General features: G+C 47.1%; 1 protein-coding gene across 1 annotated transcript in view; it reads right to left on the reverse strand.

Moving 5' to 3' along the window:
• Nucleotides 1–790: 790 nt before the first annotated feature.
• LOC130095367 (collagen alpha-1(XXIII) chain) overlaps nt 791–25,781 on the reverse strand; it is a 44,811-nt gene continuing 19,820 nt past the window's right edge. The window contains exons 8-26 of the mRNA XM_056262094.1: nt 24,269–24,295; nt 24,090–24,116; nt 23,787–23,840; nt 23,631–23,693; nt 23,454–23,480; nt 23,300–23,374; nt 23,170–23,205; nt 23,031–23,075; nt 15,061–15,150; nt 14,927–14,980; nt 14,780–14,836; nt 14,677–14,703; nt 14,508–14,576; nt 14,351–14,413; nt 6,946–6,972; nt 6,813–6,866; nt 6,571–6,657; nt 1,135–1,173; nt 791–994 (exon numbers count right to left, since the gene is read on the reverse strand). Coding sequence (XP_056118069.1) covers nt 992–994; nt 1,135–1,173; nt 6,571–6,657; nt 6,813–6,866; nt 6,946–6,972; nt 14,351–14,413; nt 14,508–14,576; nt 14,677–14,703; nt 14,780–14,836; nt 14,927–14,980; nt 15,061–15,150; nt 23,031–23,075; nt 23,170–23,205; nt 23,300–23,374; nt 23,454–23,480; nt 23,631–23,693; nt 23,787–23,840; nt 24,090–24,116; nt 24,269–24,295 — 924 coding nt within the window. The 3' untranslated portion in view covers nt 791–991. The remainder of the gene's footprint in view (nt 995–1,134; nt 1,174–6,570; nt 6,658–6,812; nt 6,867–6,945; nt 6,973–14,350; nt 14,414–14,507; nt 14,577–14,676; nt 14,704–14,779; nt 14,837–14,926; nt 14,981–15,060; nt 15,151–23,030; nt 23,076–23,169; nt 23,206–23,299; nt 23,375–23,453; nt 23,481–23,630; nt 23,694–23,786; nt 23,841–24,089; nt 24,117–24,268; nt 24,296–25,781) is intronic.

Raw genomic sequence — 25,781 nt, forward strand, 5'->3', positions numbered from 1 at the left:
GGGAAAAACATTTGATCACAAAACAATGCACAGTAAAAAGTTATTCACACAATAAGTCATACTAGCCTTTAAATGTAAAAATTATCCATTTTATTTACACAAACTTTATATAATGCTCATTGAGGATGCAAACAACCCCTCACAAAAACAATGAATAAAAGACTAAAAGTAGTTTTATTCAGTGAGGCACAGGCAAGACTTTTACATGATATCAGTTATTATACTTTTCCCCCCACCACTCCACTGGTGTATTTTAGTGAGCAATGGAACAAAAAGATAGTATGCAGTTTCCTATTGACCAAGTGAAAAGAGTTTCCTGAGTACAGATTTGTCCATATGTACACCAGTACAAATCCAGTGCAATATCCACATCACGTTCCTCCCTGTAGTACAGACGAGCCCTTTCATTTGAAACATCCAGTTGAACTTTGGCAAAGCATTCTCACTCCATTTAGTCCATTCAGTGTTCTTTAGGCCTTAGAAGATTGCTTGTCCTTGCCAACCTGCCCTGATTCTGAAGCCTCTTCCTTTCAAGCAAATATTTAATGAAGAATGCATGGGGTTGGTTCAAATGGCACCCAGAAAAGTAAGACAGCCAGTGAAAAACATCATTTGAAGTCATATAAGTAGATGCATTGGTCAGTCTGTTAGAAAGTTCAGGGTTATATTGGTTTAAGACCCATTCTCTCCTTAAGGACATCAGCAGCATTCTTTTGGCATCCACAAGCATTGAGTTCATGTCTCTTCTCAATATCAGTACAGTCTCAGCACCTATAATACTCTCTTCGTTGCTTTTCTACACTTGTTATTGTGGCAGTGGATAACCCCCTCTTTTGTTAATGCAGCGATAGACATTATTTTTGCAGGGGCTCCTGTATGAAAACCCAATTTATTAAAAAAGCGATTACTAAAAAAATTTGGGAGAAAAAAAGCAAACGTTACTTGCAAAATATATATCAATATGTACAAATTCCATGCTCCAGGTTAGTCTTTACTGCAAGAAAGCAATAGGAGAAAACTGTTAGGAGACACACACAAGAAGCAGTCATAATGCAATGTCCTCATTTTTATGACAAGGATGTTGGGAAAACTAGCAGGACTCATAGTTTCCCCGGATGACATATATAATTATACCTTATGCCAGCATCCTGGTATGGGCAGTCCATCTCGCCCCTGTCAATAAAGAAGAGAAGGAAATCAATTATTTGTTTCAAAGTTCTTACTGATGGGGCGGGAAGGAATGGCGAATCACATATGAAGCCTGTCACCAATGATTATGTGAGACTAAAGGAATCACACTACCCCACAGAGGAACACCTTTGGCAGTTAATCTGAAAGTGAAACGCAGCACACATCATGCTCACATCATCACTACAGCTCAGATGGACAAAATCATAAACCCAGGTGGGTGCAGTTATTTCTCTCATGTGATCTATATTTTTACAGGGCAAGGCATAGGTTTGATATGAACACTTACAATGGAGTTAGAATGGTCAACTAGTTGTCCATGAACCAACTAGTCTGTAATTAATGAGGTTGTTAAATCCAATTAATCTTTTAAAATATTTATTTTAGCTTTATTTTTCATATTTAGGACAAAGTGTTAACATTGGTGAAAGTAAGGTTATTTGATTTGGTAAATTTTTTGGGCACATTCTTACACAATCTGTGTCTGGTTGACAAGATTATTCCTTGGCACTGACTAGATGTTTAAGTAGATGTTCTAGTCATAGTTGTTGGTTTTGAAAATTGGCAGTTTTGCATATCCCTAATTAGAATTTTATTTTGTATATGGGGCAAAACTTTGCTTTGCAAATTGAGAGACTACCGTAAAACTTCAAATAATAGCCCGGGCTTTTATTTTCCCAAATCGCCGAACTGCACCGGCTTGTATTTGAGACAGGCGTCTATATGAGACAGGCCTTTAATTTAGTGTTGAGATGTTGTTCATTGAGTGTAGACCTAGAGATAACGATCCAAATAGCATAGGCTGATAGACGGAAAGCATGACAGTCGGAGGTTACCACATTATATTACGTTTTATTTATAATTCGAATGTGTTTAACAAATCAGAAGAATTAGCCTACTGTATGTCGAAAGGGGGTCGCACACCGGACGAGAAGCACAGCGACGGCAACGGCTCAGGACCTTGTTCAAAATCCTGTTTTATATTCCATTTACATTAATTTGTCTCAAATCGTCGTTATGTATATACTGACTTCACCCTGTGCTGCAATATACATTTAGTTTTACATTCATTTACTGAAATCAGCTGGTTGAATGAAAATTGCTGATGTTATCGGATTTTCAGGTGATATTCTCAATTTATTCAGTTAACGGACGCTCAGAGGTAAAGTGTTCAGACTGCAGACTGAGCAACGATTGTAATTCATTGTACAGTATAGGGCTGGGCGATAACACGATAACGATATGTATCGCGATAGACACGTGATCGATATCAATAAAAAATTTGTTCTATAAAACGTTCGATTTTTTTTTTCTTCGTCGGAAGAAACCACAGGTTGCGAAGCAAGTTTGGTTGCATTAACAAAGGCACTCACTCTCTGGTAACCTAGCAATGTAGGGAGTGACATGCTAACAGCCAATCATGTAACAGTCTCAAGTTTGGTTGCGCCATATCGTTGTCTCGTGCTGCTGGATTCCTCTTCAGTAACCGGCGATTGATAAGCAGAAAATGAGTGCCGCAGCGAGCGAGGAAATTGTAAATAAAATAGGAAAAGTCAGCTCGCCAGTATGGCAGTTTTTTGGATATTATAAATCTGACCGTAGTCAGACCAATGTCGTCTGCAAGTTATGCAAGACCGTCGTCCCCGCCAAGACTGGTAATACCACGAACTTGTTTTACCACCTTAGCCGCGCTCACCCTTTGGAGCACAGCAGTATTCGACCAACAACACCTGCAGCTGCAACACCGCACAAGCAGCAGACCACCATGGAGAGGTACTCTGCATAAGTGCCTTATGACAAACAATCTAAATGGTACAAAGATATAACGGAGGCAGTGGCATATCATATAGCCAAAGACATGCTTCCACTTAGCACTGTCGAGAAGCCAGGTTATAAAAATCTCATACACGTGCTTGACCCACGCTATGTTCTTCCTGGCCGAAAGTACTTTTCTAAGACTGCCATTCCTAAGTTGTATGTAATGTGCAAAGAATCTGTGCAGCAAGAAATATTGTCAGCCAAGTACTTTGCAACAACCTCTGACCTGTGGTCAAGCCGTACTTCTGAGCCATACATTAGCTTGACCATTTACTTCATCGACAATGAATGGGGTTTGAAAACCAGATGCCTTGAGACTGCATATTTCCCCGAAGATCACACAGGAGAAGTGATAGCAGAAGGCTTGAAGGAGGCACTGTTGTCCTGGAGTCTGATTGAAGACAAAATGGTTTGCATCACCACAGACAGCGGGGCAAATGTAGTGAAGGCGACTTCACTGAACAACTGGACACGGCTGCAGTGTTTTGGCCATCGTTTGCACTCTGCTATTGGTGAGTAGCTTTGTCATTTTAATGCTCGTCATCAATGTTGGTTCCTAGGGTGATTTTATTAGCCAGTAATTGATTATATATTATAATTATATTATTATGATTTATGGAAACAGCTTTACACACTGACATGACTGTGTGTGTGTTTCTGTTTGTGTGTCCGTGTGTGTGTGTGTGTGTGTGTGTGTGTGTGTGTGTGTGTGTGTGTGTGTGTGTTTTTATGTGTGTGTGTGTGTGTTTCTGTATTTCTGTGTGTGTGTGTGTGTGTTTCTGTGTGTGTTTGTATGTGTGTGTTTGTTTGTTTGTGTGTGTGTGTGTTCTATTATCAGTTATTTACGCTGGCATTGTATTTCTGCAGGTGCTGCAGGAAAAGATAAAGGAGTGGAGAGGGCTGTAGGTGTGTGCAAGAAAGTGGTATCTGCCTTTTCTTACTCGTGGAAAAAAAAGAGTGCGCTCTCTAAAGCACAGGAACGTCTCCATCTTCCCACACACCAGCTGGTCACCGAGTCACTAACCAGGTGGGGCTCAAGACAAAAGATGGTGGCAAGGGTCCTAGAGCAACAAAAGGCCAACACTGAAGTTCTTTCTTCTGACAAAAACAACAGGCACCTGATCCCAACGTGGCAGGATATTGACGTCCTTGAGTCAATGCATGCGGCCTTAACTCCTCTCCTGGAGTTCACAGACTCCCTTTCTGGGGAGTCATATGTGACGGTCTCGTACGTGAAGCCTGTGCTCCACCTTTTCCGCTCCAGTTTGCTGAGAGTTAATGAGGGGGACACTCAGCTCACAAAAGAGCTGAAGACAAAAATAATGACCTATCTCGACGAGAAATATGCTGACCCTTACACAGATGATCTCCTTGATATGGCTACCTTCGTGGACCCTAGGTTTAAATGCCAAAACATCAGACCAGAGAAGGTAGGGGCCATTCAAATGAAAGCTGTGTCTGAGATCATGGATGAAGACCAGGGCCAATCACAGGCAGGGCCTTCTGAGGGAGGATCAGACCAAGGTGCAGATGGAGGAGCTGTCAGCGGACCACCTCTGCCACTGGGCGTGAAAAAGCAACGCAAGTCATTGGGGAGCTTTTTCAAAAAACAGTGCCAAGAAGATGATGCTTTGCCTCTCACTGAAAAACAAAAAGTGGAGAGTGAGCTGGAAAGGTACCTGATGTGCCCTGATGCAGACAGCGAGTCTAACCCTCTGGACTGGTGGAGGCTACATGAACACAACTTCCCCAGATTGTCTCAGCTGGTGAAAAAGTACTTGTGCATCCCAGCCACCAGCAACCCCACAGAAAGAATTTTTAGTACTGGGGGTAATATTGTTACATGCACCAGGGCAGCTTTAGACCCAGAGAAAGTCAACCAGCTGGTGTTCCTAGCACAAAACCTGGACTGAAAATATACTTGAATATTTCAACTTCAAGTATGATGATTAGAGAAAGAATAACTTGAAGAGTTACTTTTTCATATTTCTGCAGGTTTTATATTTAAAACAATGTTACTGTACTGTATCAGGTTTGTTTTTTATGTTACAGATGTACCTCAGTCTAAACACTGCACATATTTTAAAACACTTTATTCACCAGAAGGTGAACAGCTAGTGAACTTCCTAGCACTAAACTTGCACTAAATTCTCAGGTTTCTCTGTTTATATTTAACACTTTGCAATACTTTATTAAGCATTTCTTACATTTTCTTTCATTTTGCACCTTAAATGTTAAGAGATAATTGTTAAGTGTTCATTGTGAATTTAGACTTATGTTTACATTTTAATTATTTGAGTTTTCCATGGTTGTGTTGACATTTCTGTCTTGGGATTATAATCAGAGGAAGGTTAAGTTTAAAATAAAAATTTAAATGTAATATATTTTTCTCCTGGTCCTTTTTTTAAATGGGTCATAAAAAAATCAATAATTATCGATATCGACCGTTATGAAACACTGATATCGTGATAAATTTTTTAGCCATATCGCCCAGCCCTAGTACAGTACAATCATAACATAGTACAGACATGATCTTAATTCCATAATGTCCTTAAACATAACAATAATGCTGGCCATAAACTGACAAAGTGCGCATCCAGTGTGCGATACCTCGAGTTGTCATAGACGTGACACGGCGCGGAACTGCGCTTCTCGTCCGGTGCGACCCCCTTTAGATTATTGGCAGCATAAAAGAAACGAAACAATGTGACAGCCATGGGTGAACAATACAAGTGACCGGTAATATCCATTGAGCCTATGAACTTGTTGCCCGAAACACATCAACAAGAAAGAATGAAGGCTACCCTTTAAAACAACTGCAATCATGTGATACAAAATGACCCTATTCATCACTATCATCATCACCGCGATCCTCAACTACAAGTTCATAGGCGAATTCCTCCTCCTCGTCGCTCTCCTCCACTTCTCCCTCTCCGGCCTCTGCTAACTCTGCCTGCCTTTCTTGCGCTAACAGCTCTCGCCCAGATGCTCAGGGCTCTCTTGCGTGCGCAATCTGCACCATAGAACTAGCTTAAACAGATGACCTGACGGGTTTTAGAAGATTAAATACAACCCAAAACTAAAAAACAGACCAGGCCTCAATTTGAGACCGGCCTTTATTTATCCAAACCTGTAGCCACACCAGGTGTGTAAAAGAGACAGGCGTCTATTTGGGACTCGGCTATTATTTGAAGTTTTACGGTATAAGATAACTTGTGATAAAGTAGTTCAGAAGCTCTGGTCTGTGCCAAGCCACCTGAATCAGATCTCATGGTTGTGGACAGGGGAACCCACAGCACCAGGATGAAACATCAAATGATGTGAGCACAAACACAAGATTAAAAATACTGTACCAAAGGGCAGGGGGCATCTGATGGAACCCTTGCCTCCCCACCATGTTCTCAAACCCCATTGGTGTCCTGTCAGTAAAACCCATTCATGTCAAATCCTAGCTGTAAACTCATTCACACAGATCTGAATTTGTCATTCACATGCATAAAAGGGACAGAAAAGAACATTGCATTTATTTTTTCCAAACAACATACACATGGTTTCATTACATACCACAGGACAAGGCTGATCAAGCCCTGGAGGTCCCTGCTCTCCCTTCAGTCCTTTCAGACCTTTCTTTCCTATTGAGCCTCTCTCACCCTGCAAGGAGACATTAAGAATTGTTTGCTTTGTCAGATTGTACTCGAACAGCATACACCAGACTTGAGGTTTGATTTTATAAAAATATACTTTATATACAGTATTACCCACATACAAACAGTAATTATTGAAAATAAAGTATTTGTTTCTCTAACCTTCTCCCCCCTGTCTCCTCTCTCCCCCTTTTCTCCTTGAAGCCCTGGGAAACCCTGTCACAGGAGAGCCATGTTCAGTAAGTAATTACTTAATATACTCGAGTGTGTAACCAATAGCATAATAATCACTTACATCTAATCCTGGTTCACCTTGTTTTCCCTTGAAAAACAAAACAAAATGAGAGAATAATTAGCGTTATATGTACAGTAGGCCTAGTTCTGTCATGACAACTCTCAAATATATATATATATATATATATATATATTGACGTTTTAATCAGGCCATTTGTCCGGAGATGGGCAAGTAAAATTCTCTTTCACTTGTTCCTTCAAAAAAATCCACATGTCCCGCACAAGCGTTAATGTCGAGCCCTGGCATATGTTTTCCTTGATTGGTTTTCCCAGAAGAGAATTACGTTGTTGAAAACGAAAGTAAAAGAGTGATGCTCGTTCATTGCGATTTACTGTGATGATCCGCGCATCACTATCTATCAGCAAACTATACGGTTTGAGAATGGGCACAGGCCGGAAACCCGCAACAGAACCGTCACGATGGAAAATGGTATCTGAGCATGTGACTGCCTGAGTTTTGTCGAGAGCCGGAGGCGGCACCAAATTTGAAGGAGGCGGCCGCCTTGTAATTCTCTATGCAGGAAAAACGTCTCGGTTACGTATGGTAACCCTCGTTCCCTGAGGAGGGAACGGAGACGTCTCGTCGGAGGAGTTTGCAACGAATTGGGATCGCGCTAGAGAGACCAATTGCCTTTGAGTGAACTAAAACGAGCCAATGAACATTGACATGCAGGCATTCCATTCTGTGCCCCGCCTGCCAGTGCGGGTATAAAGCGGAAGCGAGTGCACACACATATGCTTTTCGCTGAGGAGCCGGACGGTGTCCAGTCCTCCGCGAAGGTACAGCAGCATGGCGACGGGATGAGACGTCTCTGTTCCCTCCTCAGGGATCGAGGGTTACCATAGACGTAGACATTCCCTTTCGTTCAGGAATTCCTACGTCTCGTCGGAGGAGTTTCCAACGAATTGGGATCCCTAATAAAACGCCATGGTGCTGGCCCCTTCCAGCGCCCAGCTTAGCTTCCCGCCAAAGCAGTTTCTTAGTTTTCTTTACGGCGGGAGCTAGCTAGGAAGAATCACACTGCTGTTCCGCAAGACCCGCTCAGTGGATTTGGAAAACACTGGGGAAGCGTGCCCAACCCGTAGGAGGGAACGCTGCGGAGCCCCTGCCCACCTGAAGGAAGGCACTGGAATACACATATGTACTAACCCGGGGGGTAGTGAAACATATGGCAGTCCCTGAGGTAGTCCCAGCCCGAGGGGTGGGAGCGTACTCAGCAGGGACGACAGAACAGGTCTGTCGAGGGAAAGGCACGGAGCTAACCCGGAGGGTAGCTGGAACGTGAAAAAAATGGGTCACCATAGGGACCACTGTAAGGCCACCCAGTCTAAAAATAACTCTACGAGAGGTAATAGACCTGGCGCCGGGCGAACCGCCTCGCCTGGAGCCGGAGGGGTGATGGAGGAACTCACAAGGTTAACCGTATGTTGGGGAACCAACGGAGCAAAAAGACGCACGTATCCGGCCCATGGGGCAGGAATGGCGTAGCAAGCCGACATGACCTAATTCCTTGTGCTACTGGCCGTAGCGAGTACACGGGAGGAAACAGGTTCAACACGGAGGCTATAAAATCTAGCGAACGTGTTAGGTGTCGCCCAGCCCGCAGCTCTACAGATGTCTGTCTGCATACCTTGTACTGATATGCCCGACCCTCGAACGCAAACCGAATAAACGGTCTGTGTCGAGGAAGAATCGAGACATGAAAGTACACGTCTTTCAGGTCGATCGCTGCAAACCAATCCTGGGGACGGATGCATTCGAAGATGCGCTTCTGCGTGAGCATTTTGAATGGGAGCTTGTGTAGGGCCCGATTCAAAACTCGCAGGTCCAGGATCGTAACCCACCGCTTTTCTTGGGAACAATGAAGTAAGGGCTGTAGAACCCAGACCTCATCTCGGCTGGAGGGACCGACTCGATCGCATCCTTTGCCAGCAGGGCGTCGATCTCTTTCCTCAAGACGGGAATCGACACTCCGCACTTGGGTGAAGCGGATGCCCCTGTACTTGGGGGGCCGGCGGGCAAACTGAATTGCATAGCCGAGCCGGATGGTACGGATGAGCCAGCGGGACGGCCTCGGAAGCGCTAGCCAGGCTTCGAGAGACTGTACCAACGAGCCGACCGGACCACCGGCGTACCCACGGAGGGGCAGCGAGGTGGAAGGCAGGGACCGGACTCCGGAGGCATTGCTGCGGACGAGAGAGGGGTCTGGGTGTGCGGGGAAACACCTACCTGCTTCCACCAGGGGGCAGACAGCAGGGAAGGCCCGGAGGCATTCGGCTGCTGGCTGTCCCGAGGCGAAGGAAGGAGGGGAAACGAGGAGCGAGGCCCGGGGGCGTCGAGTCCTGGTTTCCGCGCCTCCTTGCCCAGCGAAAGACGAGAGTGAAGAGGCCGTAGCGGCGTCACTGACATCTGAGCGCTGGGGCGGGGGAAATGAGAGCAGCGAGGCAACGTGGCTTCTCCACACGCACTGTAAGCCTTTCCAGTCAGACTGGAAGAGAATCTACATGCGCAGGAGGGGAGCGAAGGGTTACCCCGCCAGGTGGACGCGGTCTTGGGACACAACTGCATCGCCACAGAACGTTCCACTGGGGGGATGCCTTCGTATCCCTTCACTGCCCCTTCATCGAGAGTGGTGAGGGAGGAGGAGGGAGTCGACCTGTGTCTGGCCGCCAGAGGGGCCGTCCACGATCTCGTCACCTCTTCATGCACCTCCGGAAAGAAAGGAACCGGGGCGGAGCGCTGAGAACCAGCACGGGCCGCCTCAAGAAACCAATCGTCGAGCCGAGAAGGTTCGGGACGCGGTGGAGGGTTCCACACGAGCCCGACTCTCTTGGCCGCCCGGGCAAGCATAGCAGTCATTTCCGGATCTGGCTCGGACAACACTACCACACCTGAAGGGGGCAGCGCAGCTGAGTTGTCATCCCCAGAAGGTGACCGCTCTCCCTCCAGTGCAGTGATCGACATCTGGTCCTCCGGTGGAGCCCCGAAGGAAACGACTGGGACCACACGAGATGGCCCAGCGCGCTCCTCCAGGGGCTCCAATGGCAGCGATGCAGAGGAGTGGGAACCCCGCGGGGGTCTTTCACTCGGCGGGTCATTCCTCACTGTAACTCTTAGACTACCAATGGGATTAGCCGAAGTAGCCTTTTTCTGGAGTGAACCAGAAGAAGAACTAGATCGGGGAATCTCCAAAGGGACTCATTCTTAGCACCGCGACGGTAATGTTCCCACAGTGAGAACATGACTCGTTCACGAACGCTGCCTCAGCGTGCGCGAGGCCCAAGCACGAGAGGCAGCGATCATGGCCCTCAGCCGGAGGCAGAAGTTGACCGCATCCAGAAACACACGGGTGAAACGTCATCCTGAAAAGGATGCGATCTTCACCCGTGTTGCTCTTTTCACAAAAAACTAGGGATGCACCGAATCCAGATTTGTGGGGTTCGGCCGAATACCGAATCCACTGGTTAAGATTCTGCCGAATCCGAAACCGAATACCGAATCCTACTCTCATCCGCAGTCCATTAACACAGTAAACACATTAATGAAGTAAACAAAGTGGATTTTTCATTTTATTTTAATACTGTAAATAATAAACACTACTTTTACTTTTATAACTGTAAAAAAAAAAAAAAAGAATAAGCAACATTATGCATTTTAACAGCGGCGATGTTGTGTAGCCTATTGTTTAGAGTCCTTGCCACCATGAGACAAATCGGCATTGCAAATTGAACATGTAGCTCGACTTGAATTGCCTTCTTTTCACTGAAAGTACTGCCAAACAACACTTTTTCTGCTCACGAGTTCCATTTTCACAGCCTACTGCATTCGAACGGTCCACCTACTGCAACGAGTGGAAATAAGGTGTGGCCCCTTTAAGAACTGCGCGCTGACCGCGCTCCCTGTTCAACTGTCTACGGACTAGTGTTGTCACGATACTAGAATATCTAACTTCGATACGATACCTTGAAAAATATCGATATTCGATACCATTTTCGATACCACGGAGAAAAAGCTGCCACAATATTAAGGGGGTATTTTTTTAATTTAAAGCTAAATATAACAAGTCTAGAACATGACAATGAGGTATATTGTACACGAACAAAAATGTCCTGAGTTCTATTTGTTTATATTTTTTAATTGGACCAGAGCTAACATGATGTATTTTTATTACCTACTGTTATCAAAGATTAAAATATACTGTAACAAAAAAGCACATAACAGTATCAAATTGGAGGATAGAGAGTCAGTAATGTATAATAATAAGATTAAACGTTCAATTTTCAGTTAAAGGCATGTCATTATTGAATTCAGAGATAGCTGTTTAGTTTAATTAATATCTGTGTAATCAAATTGATGATAATCGCTAATAAAGGAAATTTGCAGAATTAAATAATAATTTTTTAATAAAGTTAAATAGGCACCAGTTAATTTACATTTGACCACAGTTACAATATTTACTTGTCTAAGATTCCTCAGTCAGATTATGTTAACTTTAAGAATTAAAACGAGACAACACAGACTCTTATCAACAACAATAGCCTACTAGGCCATCTTGGTTAATGTTTCAGAAAAGTTCAAATGAGAAGAGTTACAGTGTTTCCTTGAGGACTTTTTTTAGCAGTGGGGGCAGGTCTGTCCAAACAACAAACACCCCTGATGCTGAGCATATGCTGCTAAATAGTAGCCTACCCCTGGAGCCTGTTCCTTAAGTCTGTTTTCACCTATACAATAATTTTAAAAAATGAGTGATGTGAGGGATTATTAGTCAAACAATCTGTTGGGTGCCCGCAGCCCGCTCGCGTGTCCGCGCTATTCTCCGACATGCCCGCTCGCGTCCGCACTATTCTCCGACATGCCCGCTCGCGGTGTGTAGCGCGTGTCCACGCTATTCTCCGACTCCGACATGCTCGCTCGCGGTGTGTTTTTTACGCGTGTCTGCGCTATTCTCCGACATGCCCGCTCGCGTCCGCACTATTCTCCGACATGCCCGCTCGCGGTGTGTAGCGCGTGTCCACGCTATTCTCCGACTCCGACATGCTCGCTCGCGGTGTGTTTTTTACGCGTGTCTGCGCTATTCTCCGACATGCCCGCTCGCGGTGTTCTTTATCAATCAAACAAAGCCGGTCGCGGGGGCGCCGCCCTCGCCATCTTTCCATTCACTTCACTTTTGCTATTTAACCAGAGCGAATGAGACGAGTGCGTCACGTGTGGTGTTTGTCAACGCGCCAGAGTATCGATACTTCAGGAAATTAGTATTGGTACCGTTCAGATATTTCAGTATCGATATTTATCGAAATATCGATATTTTTGACAACACTACTACGGACTGTATTGTAACTTATGTGCCGTGCGCCTCGAACACATGCCCATGTATGCGGGTTATTTCTGTTTGATGCTCATTTTTACCTTATTTTGTTAAAGCTGCCGTCGGCAACATTTTTTTGATCATATTCAGTGAAATCGACACTATAATCTGACAGAACAACATAAATAAAGTGGTTTTAGAAAAAAACCCGAGCTTCTAACTCCACCTGGAGCTTGTTATTTGTTTTGCAAAAATCCACAGCTCCCGGTTCATCATGTCCAATCAGCGCAGGGGGGTGTGAGATCTGACTGTCAATCACAGATCGGGCACACGCCACCCCTCGCGCACGTTACAATCACATGCACACGCCTGAAGTTCGCGGAAGTTCGCGCAGTAACGAAGAGTGATGGCGGAAAATCAAGTAAGCTCATTTAGAGTATAAATGACGTTAGCAATTGCAATCTATCGGTAGATTAGCCAGGACAGCATACCTCCAAATACTCCATGGTGTTGATGGATGCTGATGAGACGGGCGCGTTCCAGGGCTCTCAAGTTTTGAAGACAGGTAAGAGTGACACCCAGCCGACGGGGGGTTGGATACATTTTTGTCATTGGTTGTTGCGTTAAATCTTACCCAGATACAATAGTGCTATTTTCTGATTGGCTATTGTGTAGCTCGACGAACAACACCAGAGGAAACGCGCTTGATTCATGCCGGTTCCACAGTGAGAGCGGCGCGGCCAGAGTTTTGGGCGCTGCGGCATATTAAATATATTACAAATAGTTTTTCAGCGTGAGAAATACAATGTGTGGCGGGAGAGCGTGTCAAAAGACCGAAATGAGTGACTGTCACGCTCAATGCGTGACACTTGAGAGTCCTGGCGTTCACTGAAAATCTGGTGCACACGCACTGACGAGCATGAACTCGGTGGGAGGGTTTCCGTTGATGGTGGGGGAGGGGCATGAGAGTTGTAAACATTAAAAATTTTCCTAAATCCACTCAATCTGCCAGACTTGCCGACTGGAGCTTTAAGTAACGCTGTGGACGGTAGAACGTGTGACAGACAGTGAGTCACACAAGTTCGATTTTGGAATAAAGTGCGAGTTGTGAGATGCCAATCGCCTCCGTGAGTCTGTCTGGCCTCTGCGAGTCTGTCTGGCCTCTGCAATAACTTTAGCTGTGAGCTATCCCTATTTTTCTTCCTGACACAACGCGTTACACTACAGGCTTGTTCGACTTGAACCAGCGCTGCACAGACAGATCAGTTTATGACAACAAGGTACCGCGAGAGCAATTCAAAAGCATAAGGAGCCGTCTGCTCTCTATTCGTTCACGCGGTACTTTGATGTCATTCACTGATCGGTGACTTCAACGTAGCGCGCGTAGTGCAAGCCTAGGGTTCGGTTCGGTGGAAAAAAATTCTGAGGTTCGGCAGAAACCGAACCCCGTTAAAAAGCCCAATATTCGGCCGAATCCGAATCCTGGATTCGGTGCATCCCTACAAAAAACGCTCTCTTATTGTGCTGAAGCACACAGGGATAAACGCGGCAACACAGCCGGGAAACTGCAAGCCCGCTGTGTGCACTCAACCGAATACCAGGTGTGACAACAGGTCTTTTGAAAAAAAGGCAGATCGCATGAAGCAACAGCTGGTAGCCGGGAGATCGCGAAGATCGCTAAAGCGCCATCACACCAACACAGAAAGGTCTCGGAGAAAACAGCAGACTCGTTGAGCGAAAGATAAATTAAAGATAATATCCCAATCTTGAAGCTCATCCACTCAGAGGACACAACCGGTCGGCTCCGAAGCAAAAAGCATATGTGTGTGCGCTCGCTTCCGCTTTATACCCGCACTGGCAGGTGGGGCGCGGAATGCAAGTCCTGCATGCTAATGTTCATTGGCTTGTTTTAGTTCACTCAAAGGCAATTGGTCTCCCTAGCGTGATCCCAATTCGTTGGAAACTCCTCCGACGAGACGTAGGAGTTCCCGAACGAAAGGGAACCCTGTATTAGGCTGCACCATCTAGAGTTTCATGACAGAACTTTGTGTTATTTTCAGACTTTTTGTCTCGTCTTTTTAAGGTGTACAAAACACTGACCTTTTCACCCTTTGCACCTGGCAGGCCTACTAAGCCATTAGACCCTGGAAAGCCTTGAGGACCCTGTGCACAACAAGCAGAATTGTATCTGTCCAGGCTTTTCACATCTATACAAGTCTTGGAATAGTTTCTGCATATTGGTTTTGTAACAACTTACCCGTTGCCCAGATGGACCTTTCTCTCCAGCATCTCCCTTTTCTCCTTTGACTGCCTCACCAGGCTCTCCCTGTGTTACATTTTAAATTCATTTTAAATATTTTATTTGCCATTCCCGCAAAATGCATCAGAAAGGGTCATTCCTTTACAACAATACTTCACAGTCTCACCTTGGGTCCAGGCAATCCATGATATCCCTGGAAGAAAAAATGGTTAGTCTTCTTAGCCTTCCTTAACAAAAAGCTTCTGAACTAGTAGTAAACTATTCCTTACGGCATGCCCAGGGGGTCCAGGAGGCCCTGGTGGTCCAGGCAAAGAGATAATCTGGTCCTACAAGAGAATTATCAAGATCAGTCCAGTTAAGATACATCTGGATTAGGTTCTTCATATTTTAATATGTAGAGTGTGTGTTAAACTCACCAAATTGTCCTCAAGCCTAGAGTCTCCTTTATCTCCTTTTTGCCCTGCTGATCCCTAAAACACCATGGTACAATAACATAATCCTTGCAGTAAACCTCAGTGAACATTACATGCTATATGTTGTAAATACTCACTGAAGGCCCTGTTAGCCCAATATCCCCCTTTTCCCCTTTTGCTCCTGCTGCTCCAGGCTCTCCTGCATCACCTCTCTCTCCCTTATGGCCCTGGATGAGACATCGCACTATATAATGCAGTATACATGCACGACTAAAGCCGGGTTTGCACTGTACAATTTTGGCCGACAAATTTTGTGATCCCAAAAAGATTACTTGGATCCTAGACCAAAATCTGAAGTCTTTGATCGTTAGTTTGATATGTTCGGCGATGGCTGATTAATGACCATCGCGATCAAATTTTACCTCAGACGAAATTCTGGCAGTGTCAGAAGATTTGATGCACAGTCCCGTAGTGTGACTTCTCCTACCACAACCGTCAAATCAAAAACCAATAAGAGCGCCAAACCTGATGATGCAATTGACCTATCAGTAAACCCCTCCCCTCGAACGCAGATGAGCCAATGGCAGTTGACTATCAGTTGCACAGGACCCGGAACTCGGACATCTTTAGGTTTCAGCGCCATAGAGAAACATTGGAAGCTCTCATCGGTTTTATGGTGTTTATGCTACAAAAATGATAAAACGATGTGCCTGGGGTACTTGTTACACTGATTCCAGCTATCCTGAGAGAATGGGCATGGGTATTTATGTATTGAATCACCGTACTGTGCGCGCATTCACCAGCGCGTTTCAAAAGTGTGATAAGATTTGCGCGAATGGACCAATTATATGCTCAATACAACTGAAGCCTGGTTAATTTATTATATCAATGATGTGAGAGCAGTAACTTGGTTCTCTAAGGATTCAACCCTAATCCCAATGAAGGTGAAAACGTTCATTTTCTGGTTGCCATACTCTCATTAAGTTACAATTAAAGTTACTGGGAACATGCTAACGTACAAACCTAAATAGCTAACTTCTTCTCACGTCATGTACAGTAGGTCAAAAACACCCGATGGCTCAAAAACGGCCATCTGCGATCGTGACGACCGTAACATGAGTTCCCTTTCGTCCAGGGAACTCCAACGTGTCGTCGGGGAGTTCCCTGACGAATTGGGATCACGCTAGGGAGACCAATTGCCTTCGAGTGAATTAAAACGAGCCAATGAAAATTGGCATGCAAGGTTTGCATTCCGCGACCCGCCTACCAACGCGGGTATAAAGGGCGGAAGTAAACATTGCGCAATGCTTTTAGCTTCGGAGCCGTCCGATTGTGTCCTCTCTGAGTGAGTGAGCTTTAAGAAATGTATCTTTCTTACAACTACGAGTCTGCTGTTTCGGGAGGGGATCTCTCTGTGTTGGTGAGATGGCGTTTCAGCGACCGCGCGGTTTCCTGTCTGCCGGCTGCGTCTATATGCTGTTAATTCAAAAAGCTGTTTTCACAGCTGGTAAACGGTTGAGTGCGCACAGCGGGCTTGCAGTTTCCCCGCTGTGTTGCCGCGTTGGGTCCCTGTGTGCTTCAGCACGATAGAGAGAGTACTTTCTTCCTGAAAGAGCAACACGAGTGAAGATCGCGTCCTTTTCAGGATGACGTTTCACTTGTGTGTTTCTGGATGCGATCGTTTCCTGTCCTTATTTGACGGCCACGTTCATTGTTTCACATGCCTAATCAGTGTGTGAGACTATGTTCGTGGGTGGTTCGTGTTCTCTTAGGAGTGCATGACCACGTCGGCACGTTGTTCGCCTCCCCTTTCACGTAAAGGTTGGAGCAGCTCAGCGTGCCGTGTGCCGTCGAGCGCCGGCTGACAGCGCGGGTTGTCACGGCAACCCAGCGCGCGTCATTCGGCGCTCAAGATGCGTGGTCAAGATCAAGACTCGCGTGCCTCTATGAGGTGAGTCCCTTTGCTTATTTCCCGATCCAGTTTCTCTTCTGGTGCACCAGAGGAGGGCTGCTTTGGCGAATAACATTGGTGATCTGAGGGTTTCAGTGAGCACGAACCACTCACTCCTCTAGCGCATCGCAAACATGCTGAGATTGTGTTCGTGGGTGGTTTATGCTTTCTTATGAGAGCATGACCACGTCGGCACGTTGTTCGCCTGCCTGAGGGCTTGAGCGTGCCGTGTGTCATCGAAGCGATGGCCACGTTCACTATCTTGCATGCCTGGTTGACGGCCACGATCACGGTTTCACATGCCTAATCAGTGTGTTGAGACTGCGTTCGTGGGTGGTTCATGTTCTCTTAGGAGTGCATGACCACGTCGGCACGTTGTTCGCCTCCCCTTTCACGTAAAGGTTGGAGCAGCTCAGCGTGCCGTGTGCCGTCGAGGCTTTCGAATGGGTTTCTGGTCCTTCTCATGAGGGACCAGGCATTTCATTCGGGGCCCCAGGGAGGACAGATGTCGATCGCTACATCGGAGAGAGGGCGGTTATACTCTGAAAATGATGCTGAGTTCGTACTATAATGGTGTGTTCTCATGCTGAAGATTCAGACTTAACGGCCACACTTTCCTGGGCTGTTCTAAAGCGCCTGGATGTGTGTGAAGAATTTTGGCAGTATGGAAGCATTTTGGTGCCAATATGGCAAGCCAAACATGCCTAAATCTGCAGAAGTTTTTCCTCTCTCACTACCACTGCACGTGCGTAGTTCTAACTCGGGGTTGAGCTGTGCTTAGTGACTGACCGTGATTAGTCACAGCGCTGGCCCTCGGTTAGACGATGTCCACACTGGTGGTCCAGAAGCACCTCAAAACCAGCCCGCTCGGAGTTTGTTTTCCCCCAGCAAAGGGAAGGGAAACAACCCTGAGAGGAGCGACCCAGAGTATGTGACGTTCTGCTCTTTGGGAGTGCGTGTCATTACCACTCCTTCCCCCGGGGGAGGGCCGGGTGGAGAATTTCGTTTCTGTTCCGCCGCTGGTTATCCTGTAATCAGCGGTACCCAAAGTTTGAGCAGTCCACTTCCTCTGAGTCGTTCACGGGCCCCAGCGCTCAGATGGCAGTGAGGGCTGCGGCCTTGTCACTCTCGTCTCTCGCTGGGTGAGGGGAAACCAGGACTCGATGCCCCCGGGCCTCGTTCCTCGTTTCCCCTCACGGTCGAGACTGGCAGTATAATAAGACCAGTTTCCTCCATCCGAGAGGGTCAGAATGGCAGTGCGTGCCGCCCCCGAGCTGCACCACTCCCGTTCCCCTCTCCCCAGCTTGCAGATAGCAGTGACGCAGCCTCGGCTGCGTCACTCCGGTCTGCAGCTGGGCCCGGAGGCGCAGAGACCAGGACACGAGGAGTCAGGGCCTCGTTCTTCGTCTCCCCCCCTCCCTTCGCCACAGGGCAGCCCGCAGCAGAAAGCATACGAGCTCTCTCTGCCGTCTGCCCCACGGTGGACCGCCCAGACCCCGCTTCCAGTGGCTACATTGCCACTGGAGCCAGGTCCCGGCCTTCCACCCCGCTGCCCCTCCGCGGGTACGCCGGTGGTTCGGGTGGGCTTATTGGGTCGGTACCTGGAAGCCTGGCTAGCGCTTCCGGGTCTGTCCCGATGGCTCGTCCGCACCATTCGGTTCGGCTATGCAATTCAGTTTGCACGCCGGCCTCCCAGGTTCAGGGGCATCCACTTCACCCGTGTGCGGTCAGTGGATGCCCCTGTCCTGCGGAAAGAGATCGATGTCCTGCTGGCGAAGGACGCGATCGAGCCGGTCCCTCCTGCCGAGATGAGGTCCGGGTTTTACAGCCCCTACTTCATTGTACCCAAGAAAGGCGGTGGGTTACGACCAATCCTGGACCTGCGAGTTTTGAATCGGGCCCTGCACAAACTCCCGTTCAAAATGCTCATGCAGAAGCGCATTTTCGAATGCATCCGTCCCCAGGATTGGTCTGCAGCGATCGACCTGAAGGACGCGTACTTTCACGTCTCGATTTTTCCTCGTCACAGACCGTTTCTACGGTTTGCTTTCGAGGGTCGAGCGTATCAGTACAAGGTCCTACTCTTCGGGCTGGCCCTGTCGCCCCGTGTCTTCACGAAAGTCGCGGAGGCGGCCATTGTTCCCATGAGAGAACAAGGCGTTCGCATTCTCAACTATCTCGACGACTGGCTCATTCTGGCTCTCGCGAGATGTGTTGTGCGATCACAGGGACATGGTGCTACGGCACCTCAGCCGGTTGGGGCTTCAGGTCAACTGGGACAAGAGCTAACTCTGCCTCATGCAGAGGATCTCTTATCTCGGTATGGAGTTGGACTCGGTCGCCAGACTGCGCGCCTCACGGAGGAGCGCGTCCAGTCAGTGCTCACCTGCCTCAGGTCTTTTCGAGGCAGGACAGCGGTTCCACTGAAACAATTTCAGAGGCTCCTGGGGCATATGGCAGCCGCAGTAATGATGCTCGGCCTGTTACATATGAGACCGCTCCAGCACTGGCTTCACGATCGAGTCCCGAGGTGGGCGTGGCAGAGCGGCACGTTCCGGGTCAAAGTAACCCCGCACTGTCGCCAAACCTTCTCCCCGTGGTCGGATCCTGCGTTTCTACGGGCCGGAGTGCCCCTAGTCCAGGTTTCCAGGCATGATGTGGTTTTCACAGATGCCTCTGCCATGGGGTGGGGGGCCACGTACAAAGGGCATGCAGTCTCGGGTCTGTGGACGGGGCCCCAGCTGCATTGGCATATCAACTGCCTAGAGTTGCAAGCAGTACGCTTGGCTTTGTGCCGCCTCAAGGGGCTTCTCAAAGACAAGCACGTACTGGTCCGTACGGACAGCACTGCGACCGTTGCGTACATCAACCGATAAGGTGGTCTACGCTCCCGCCGCATGTCGCGACTCGCCTCCCACCTCCTCCTATGGAGTCAGAAGCATCTGAGGTCGCTTCGCGCCACTCATGTTCCAGGGGAGCTCAACCGTGTGGCAGACGAGCTTTCACGGTTGCCTCCCCTGCCAGGAGAATGGCGACTCCATCCCCAGGCGGTTCAGCTGATCTGGAGTGTTTTCGGAGTCGCACAGGTGGACCTGTTTGCCTCTCCGGACACGACCCATTGCCAGTGGTTTTACTCCCTGTCCGAGGGGACCCTCGGCACGGACGCCCTGGCTCACAGCTGGCCCCGGGGCCTGCGCAAGTTTGCGTTTCCCCCAGTGAGCCTTCTTGCACAGACACTGTGCAAGGTCAGGGAGGACGAGGAGCAGGTCCTGTTAGTGGCGCCGTATTGGCCCACCAGGACTTGGTTCACGGAACTCATGCTCCTCACGACAGCCCCTCCTTGGCCGATTCCTCTGAGGAAGGACCTCCTTTCTCAGAGACGGGGCACTCTATGGTACCCGCGTCCAGACCTCTGGAAACTCCATGTCTGGTCCCTGGACGGGACGCGGAGGTTCTAGGTGACCTACCACAGGCAGTGGTAACACCATCACTTCTGCTAGAGCCCCCTCTACGAGGCGCCTCTTTGCGTTGAAGTGGAACCTATTCGTCGAGTGGTGTTCCTCCTACCAGGAGGACCCCCGAACTTGCCCGATCAGAGTCGTGCTTTCCTTCCTACAAGATGGGTTGGAGCGAAGGCTGTCTCCCTCCACCCTCAAAGTGTATGTTGCCGCAATAGCCGCACATCACGATGTAGTAGAAGGTAAGTCCGTGGGGAAGCACGACCTGATCATCAGATTCCTCAAGGGTGCTAGGAGGTTAAATCCACCTCGTGTTTTGCGCTCTGTACCCTCTTGGGACCTAGCTCTGGTACTGAGAGCTCTTCAAAGTCCTCCCTTTGAGCCCTTGCTGACAGTGGAGCTGAATATCCTGTCCATTAAGACAGCGCTCCTGTTGGCATTGGCCTCTTTTAAGAGGGTCGGGGATCTGCAGGCTTTTTCGGTCGACGAATCGTGCCTAGAGTTCGGGCCGGGCTTTTCTCGCGTGATACTGAGACCCCGGCCCGGATATGTGCCCAAGGTTCCTACCACTCCCTTCGTGGATCAGGTAGTGAACCTGCAAGCGCTGCCCCAGGAGGAGGCAGACCCAGCCCTAGCTTTTCTCTGTCCAGTCCGCGCCCTGCGGGTTTACACTGACAGAACGCAAAGCTTCAGGACCTCAGATCAGCTCTTTGTCTGTTACGGAGGCCAGCAGAAGGGGAAGGCCGTCTCCAAGCAGAGGTAGCTCACTGGTTAGTGGATGCTATCACCCTAGCGTATGAAGCTACGGGTGAGCCTTGTCCTCCCAGGTTGCGTGCTCACTCTACGAGAGGTGTTGCCGCCTCCTGGGCGTTGCTCAAGGCGCCTCGCTGACAGACATTTGTAGAGCTGCGGGCTGGGCGACACCGAACACGTTCGCTAGATTCTACAGCCTACGTGTGGAACCTGTTTCCTCCCGAGTACTTGCTACGGCCAGTGGTGCGAGGGAATAGGTTGTGTCGGCTTGCTACGCCACTCCGTGCCTCAGCCAGATACGTGCGTCTTTCGCTCCGTTGGCGCCCCACGTTGGTTAGCCTCGTGAGTTCCTCCATCACCCCTTCGGTGCCAGGCGTGGCGGACCGCCGGCGCCAGGTCTACTACCTCTAAGGGAGTTGTTGTGTAGACTGGGTGTTATGTCCAGTGGTCTCTTCGGTGACCCATTATGCCACGTGCAGTCCAGCCGTGTCTTCCCCTTGACAGACTCGTTCTGTCGTCCCTGTTGAGTACGCTCCCACTCCCCTTGGAGGGGACTACCTCAGGGACTGCCATATGTTTCACTATCCCCCTGGGCTAGTACATATGTGTATTCCAGGCCTTCTTCAGGCATCTGGCTTCCGCAGCGTTCCCTTCCCCCTTTTTCGGGTTGGGCACGCTTTCCCAGTGTTATCCAATCCACTGTGTGGGTCTTGCGGAACAGCAGTGTGACTCCCTTGCTAGCTCCCGTAATTTGTGAAACTGCTTAGGGTAGCTTAGCTGGGCACTGGAAGGGGCCAGCACCATGGCGTTTTGTTAGGGATCCCAATTCGTCAGGGAACTCCCCGACGACACGTTGGAGTTCCCTGGACGAAAGGGAACGTCTCGGTTACGTATGTAACCCTCGTTCCCTGAGTACAGGGAACGGAGACGTGTCGTCCCTTCGCCATGTTGCTGTACCTTCGCGGAGGACTGGACACCGTTCGGCTCCTCAGCGAAAAGCATTGCGCAATGTTTACTTCCGCCCTTTATACCTGCGTTGGTAGGCGGGTCGCGGAATGCAAACCTTGCATGCCAATTTTCATTGGCTCGTTTTAATTCACTCGAAGGCAATTGGTCTCCCTAGCGTGATCCCAATTCGTCAGGGAACTCCCCGACGACACGTCTCCGTTCCCTGTACTCAGGGAACGAGGGTTACATACGTAACCGAGACGGCTTCTCCCGCTTGCATATGATCTGTAAATCCTCCGATAGGTTAATTAGTGAGGCAACAACAAACCACCCCTTGCTCCACACACACGTCTTAGTTTTTTCCCAGTTTTCTTTTCAAGATCAAATTTAACCCAAGATATTGTGTTTCTCTTGTTTTTCTATATTTACAATATAGGAATCAGTGGTTACGATTTATTTACAACACTGTTCCAGAACAGTACAACCCAAATGTTTGTGTCTGTGCAGCGTATTTTACGGAGGACAGTTTCCTGATGTGAACCTGGGAGAGAACAAGGCCAACTGTGCACAAAGTCTATTTCTAAAAAAAAATGGGATAATTCCAACTTTGCTGTATTTGCAGTTCAATGTTCAATTTATTATTACCAAATTTGAATTTTGAATAAAAAGAAACTACGAAATAAAAGTGATACATCTGTCATTCATTGTGGCTGCATGCGTCGGCATGGAATTAAAACATTTTTAAATAACGTTCTAAAATAAAATTCACTCTGGGAGCTCAGCTAGAATATAGAGACCCTAGAATATATAATATAGATCTCTCTTCCCACCAAAAAAATAACTTGGCCCCTTCAAGAATTATGAATGCCCCTCCAGTTCGTGTGTCCTGGGCTGGCGTCAGCTCTGTTTCTATCCCGCATGTAAATCCAGCACAGTCACCAAATGTCACGGATTGATTGAGACGGCTTAAGTTTAATCAGATTGTATAGGAACCAACCTGCTTTCCTTCAGGTCCTTGCGCTCCATGTAATCCCATTTCTCCCTGTTACAAATACATATTTGAAATGAATGTAGTAATATTCCAGCAATGGAAACTGCTGAATGTCAATGCAATTCAGTGAAAATATATCACTCACTTTTGGCCCTTGCTCTCCAGGAGGGCCTGGAGGCCCCTATTGATACAAAGAAAATATTAATACAAAAAGGTAATAGGTAATAGAGGGATCTTCACATAGGATTTGACTTTTTTGTATGACTAAAATGTACCTGCAGTGCTTTGAGTCTAGCAGCCAGATCAGCATTTTCGGTGAAGCCAGTAGCTCCTTTCTCTCCAGGCAAACCCTGAGGGAGAGACAGTTGGAAAGATGTTCAAAGAGAACAGATATATGTAATGGGGGGAAAGACTTCAATAAACACTCACCTGGGGTCCTGGATCCCCAACATCTCCCTTTAAACCCAAAGTAAGAAGACCATGATTACTGTATTATCTTAGTATCTGCATTTACCCAGACAACTGACCTGAATGCAACTATATCTCATAAACACAACACAACTGCATCTACTTTTACAATTACCATCTTCTCAACAGACAGCTCACCTTCAAGCCAGGGGATCCATCAATCCCCTTTTTCCCCTCAGTACCTGGAGCACCCTGATCCCCCTATATGCAAAAGCAATGCCTGCATGAAATTATGGTTGTCTTTGTGTTTATGAGAAAAGAAAAAAAGTTGGAGGGGGTAAAAAAAAATCTAACCTTTGGCCCCAAAGGGCCCTGTGGTCCAGGCATGCCATTGACACCATTTGTACCCTTAATGAGAAAACATTTCATATTGATTTTGTAACCAAATATTGTGTCCAAAATTCTTATTTTTTAATAGTATATCTATCAATGTACATTTTGAAATGTAAGAAATGTTTAATTCTGCTGTATTTCTTCAAAATAAATGCCATTTGGTGCATGCAACATTCATTTTTAATTGTGGCTAAAGTGTCCAAATACTTTATGGACCACTGTATGTGATTCACATATGTTTGTAGACACACACAGGCTTATTACCTGCATGCCAGGTGGGCCTCTTGGTCCCTGTAGGAAAAACAAATTTATATTACAGAAGCCAGTATGTAAAGTCACCCTCATTTATGCATCATCACTTTGAATTCCATGAAGTTGTAGATTCCAGATTCAAAATATGAGTATATATATAAGTAAACAAAAATACATGTATAAAGTTCTACCTCATTTCCATCTTTTCCAGGAGGACCCTGTTATTTAGAAAGCAAACACAAGGAATGAGTCATATTTAAAGAAACAGGCATAGGCTTGCTCTGTTGACTGTCCACTAGATGTAAGGCCTCTTGAGATCTATGATGTTTAACATAGTATAACTACTTCAATCTTTTATTTTCAAACATATCATGTGAACAAAAAAATTAAGATGATCCAAATGCATATAAATCATTTGATACAGACAGCAGCTCTGAAGTGTGGCAGGGCTATTCAGCCAATAGGCGTAATTTTGGAACACACCAAAACAACAGTCACAGTGGCAGACAACAGTTAGACATTTCTGGCAGACATCCTGTAAGCTTCCAAGGACATATTCAAGCCAGCTAGGGATTCAAAATTGAAGAAATATTGCACAACACCTGCTTAAAAACAGATTAATTTGTAAGACATGTATCCCTACAGGCACTCGATAAGTGCCGCAACGCAATGTCTGTCATGCTCCACGGCACTTCTGAGAAGGACAAAGGCATGGCATCAGGCCTAATGAGGTGGTTTCACTTAAGCATATATAAACACAATTTGAGACACAATAACAGGAAATGGCCTTTGAGCTTCTTGACCCAAGAACATCTGCTCCCAATATGAGGCAGAGTGCAGGGTGAGAATTTTTGCCCTTCAACAACACTGCACTATACTTTATACACAAACGTGATTTTGAAAAGCATAGGAAATTGCGCCTGTGGGTAGGACATCATCCCCAGGCTTCATGAACTTGCGCTCCACGGTTTCACAGATGACCCTAACGTGACGTATGGATCTCAATCACACTGTGTTACCAGGACCCGCCCTGCTCTGCTTCTGATAGGCTTGTAACGTGTTAGAGCTGCGTTCCTCTCATATGATTGGTAGGTGAAATCAATTGACTCGAAATTATTAAACCGCATGCAAGTTCCCCAAAAAAAAATTTTTTCTTCTTACAGCCGATATTAATAGAGCTGCTTACAGTTATTTTTTCTTTGCGTGTCGCGCCTCCCCTGTCGCTCTTTAGCGCCCCCCAGGGGAGGCGGGCATCACCTATTGAAAACCGCTGGTTTAGATGGTAGTCTGAAAAGGAAACAAAGTGCATAACATGTTGGGATAAACTGGCTGAGGAAAACAGGGCATTTACTACAAATGCAGAAACCATCAGTTATATACTCTGGAGCTGCACATCAATCGCCAAGTATCCTACTACATCACAGAATGTTATATAATGCATTACTGAAAACAGCATGTTGAGGCTTCATACAAGGGTGCGGGAAGTAGGGGTGCTGTGTTTTCACAGGATTGTAAATGCAATGCAAATTTTTGTTTACTTACATTTAATAATTTTTAGCATTTAGAAATGTATTTGAAATAAACACTTTCAGTGGGTTATTAAAAAGTATTATTTATATGTTAAATTAAAGAGGTGATATAATGCCCCTTTTTACAATATGTAAAATAAGTGTATATGTGAAGTTTTAGCTCAAAATACCCCAC

The sequence above is a fragment of the Rhinichthys klamathensis genome, unplaced genomic scaffold (assembly GCF_029890125.1).
Source record: "Rhinichthys klamathensis goyatoka isolate OS25496 unplaced genomic scaffold, OSU_Roscu_1.1 h1tg000191l_1, whole genome shotgun sequence".
Classification (NCBI taxonomy): Eukaryota; Metazoa; Chordata; class Actinopteri; order Cypriniformes; family Leuciscidae; genus Rhinichthys; species Rhinichthys klamathensis.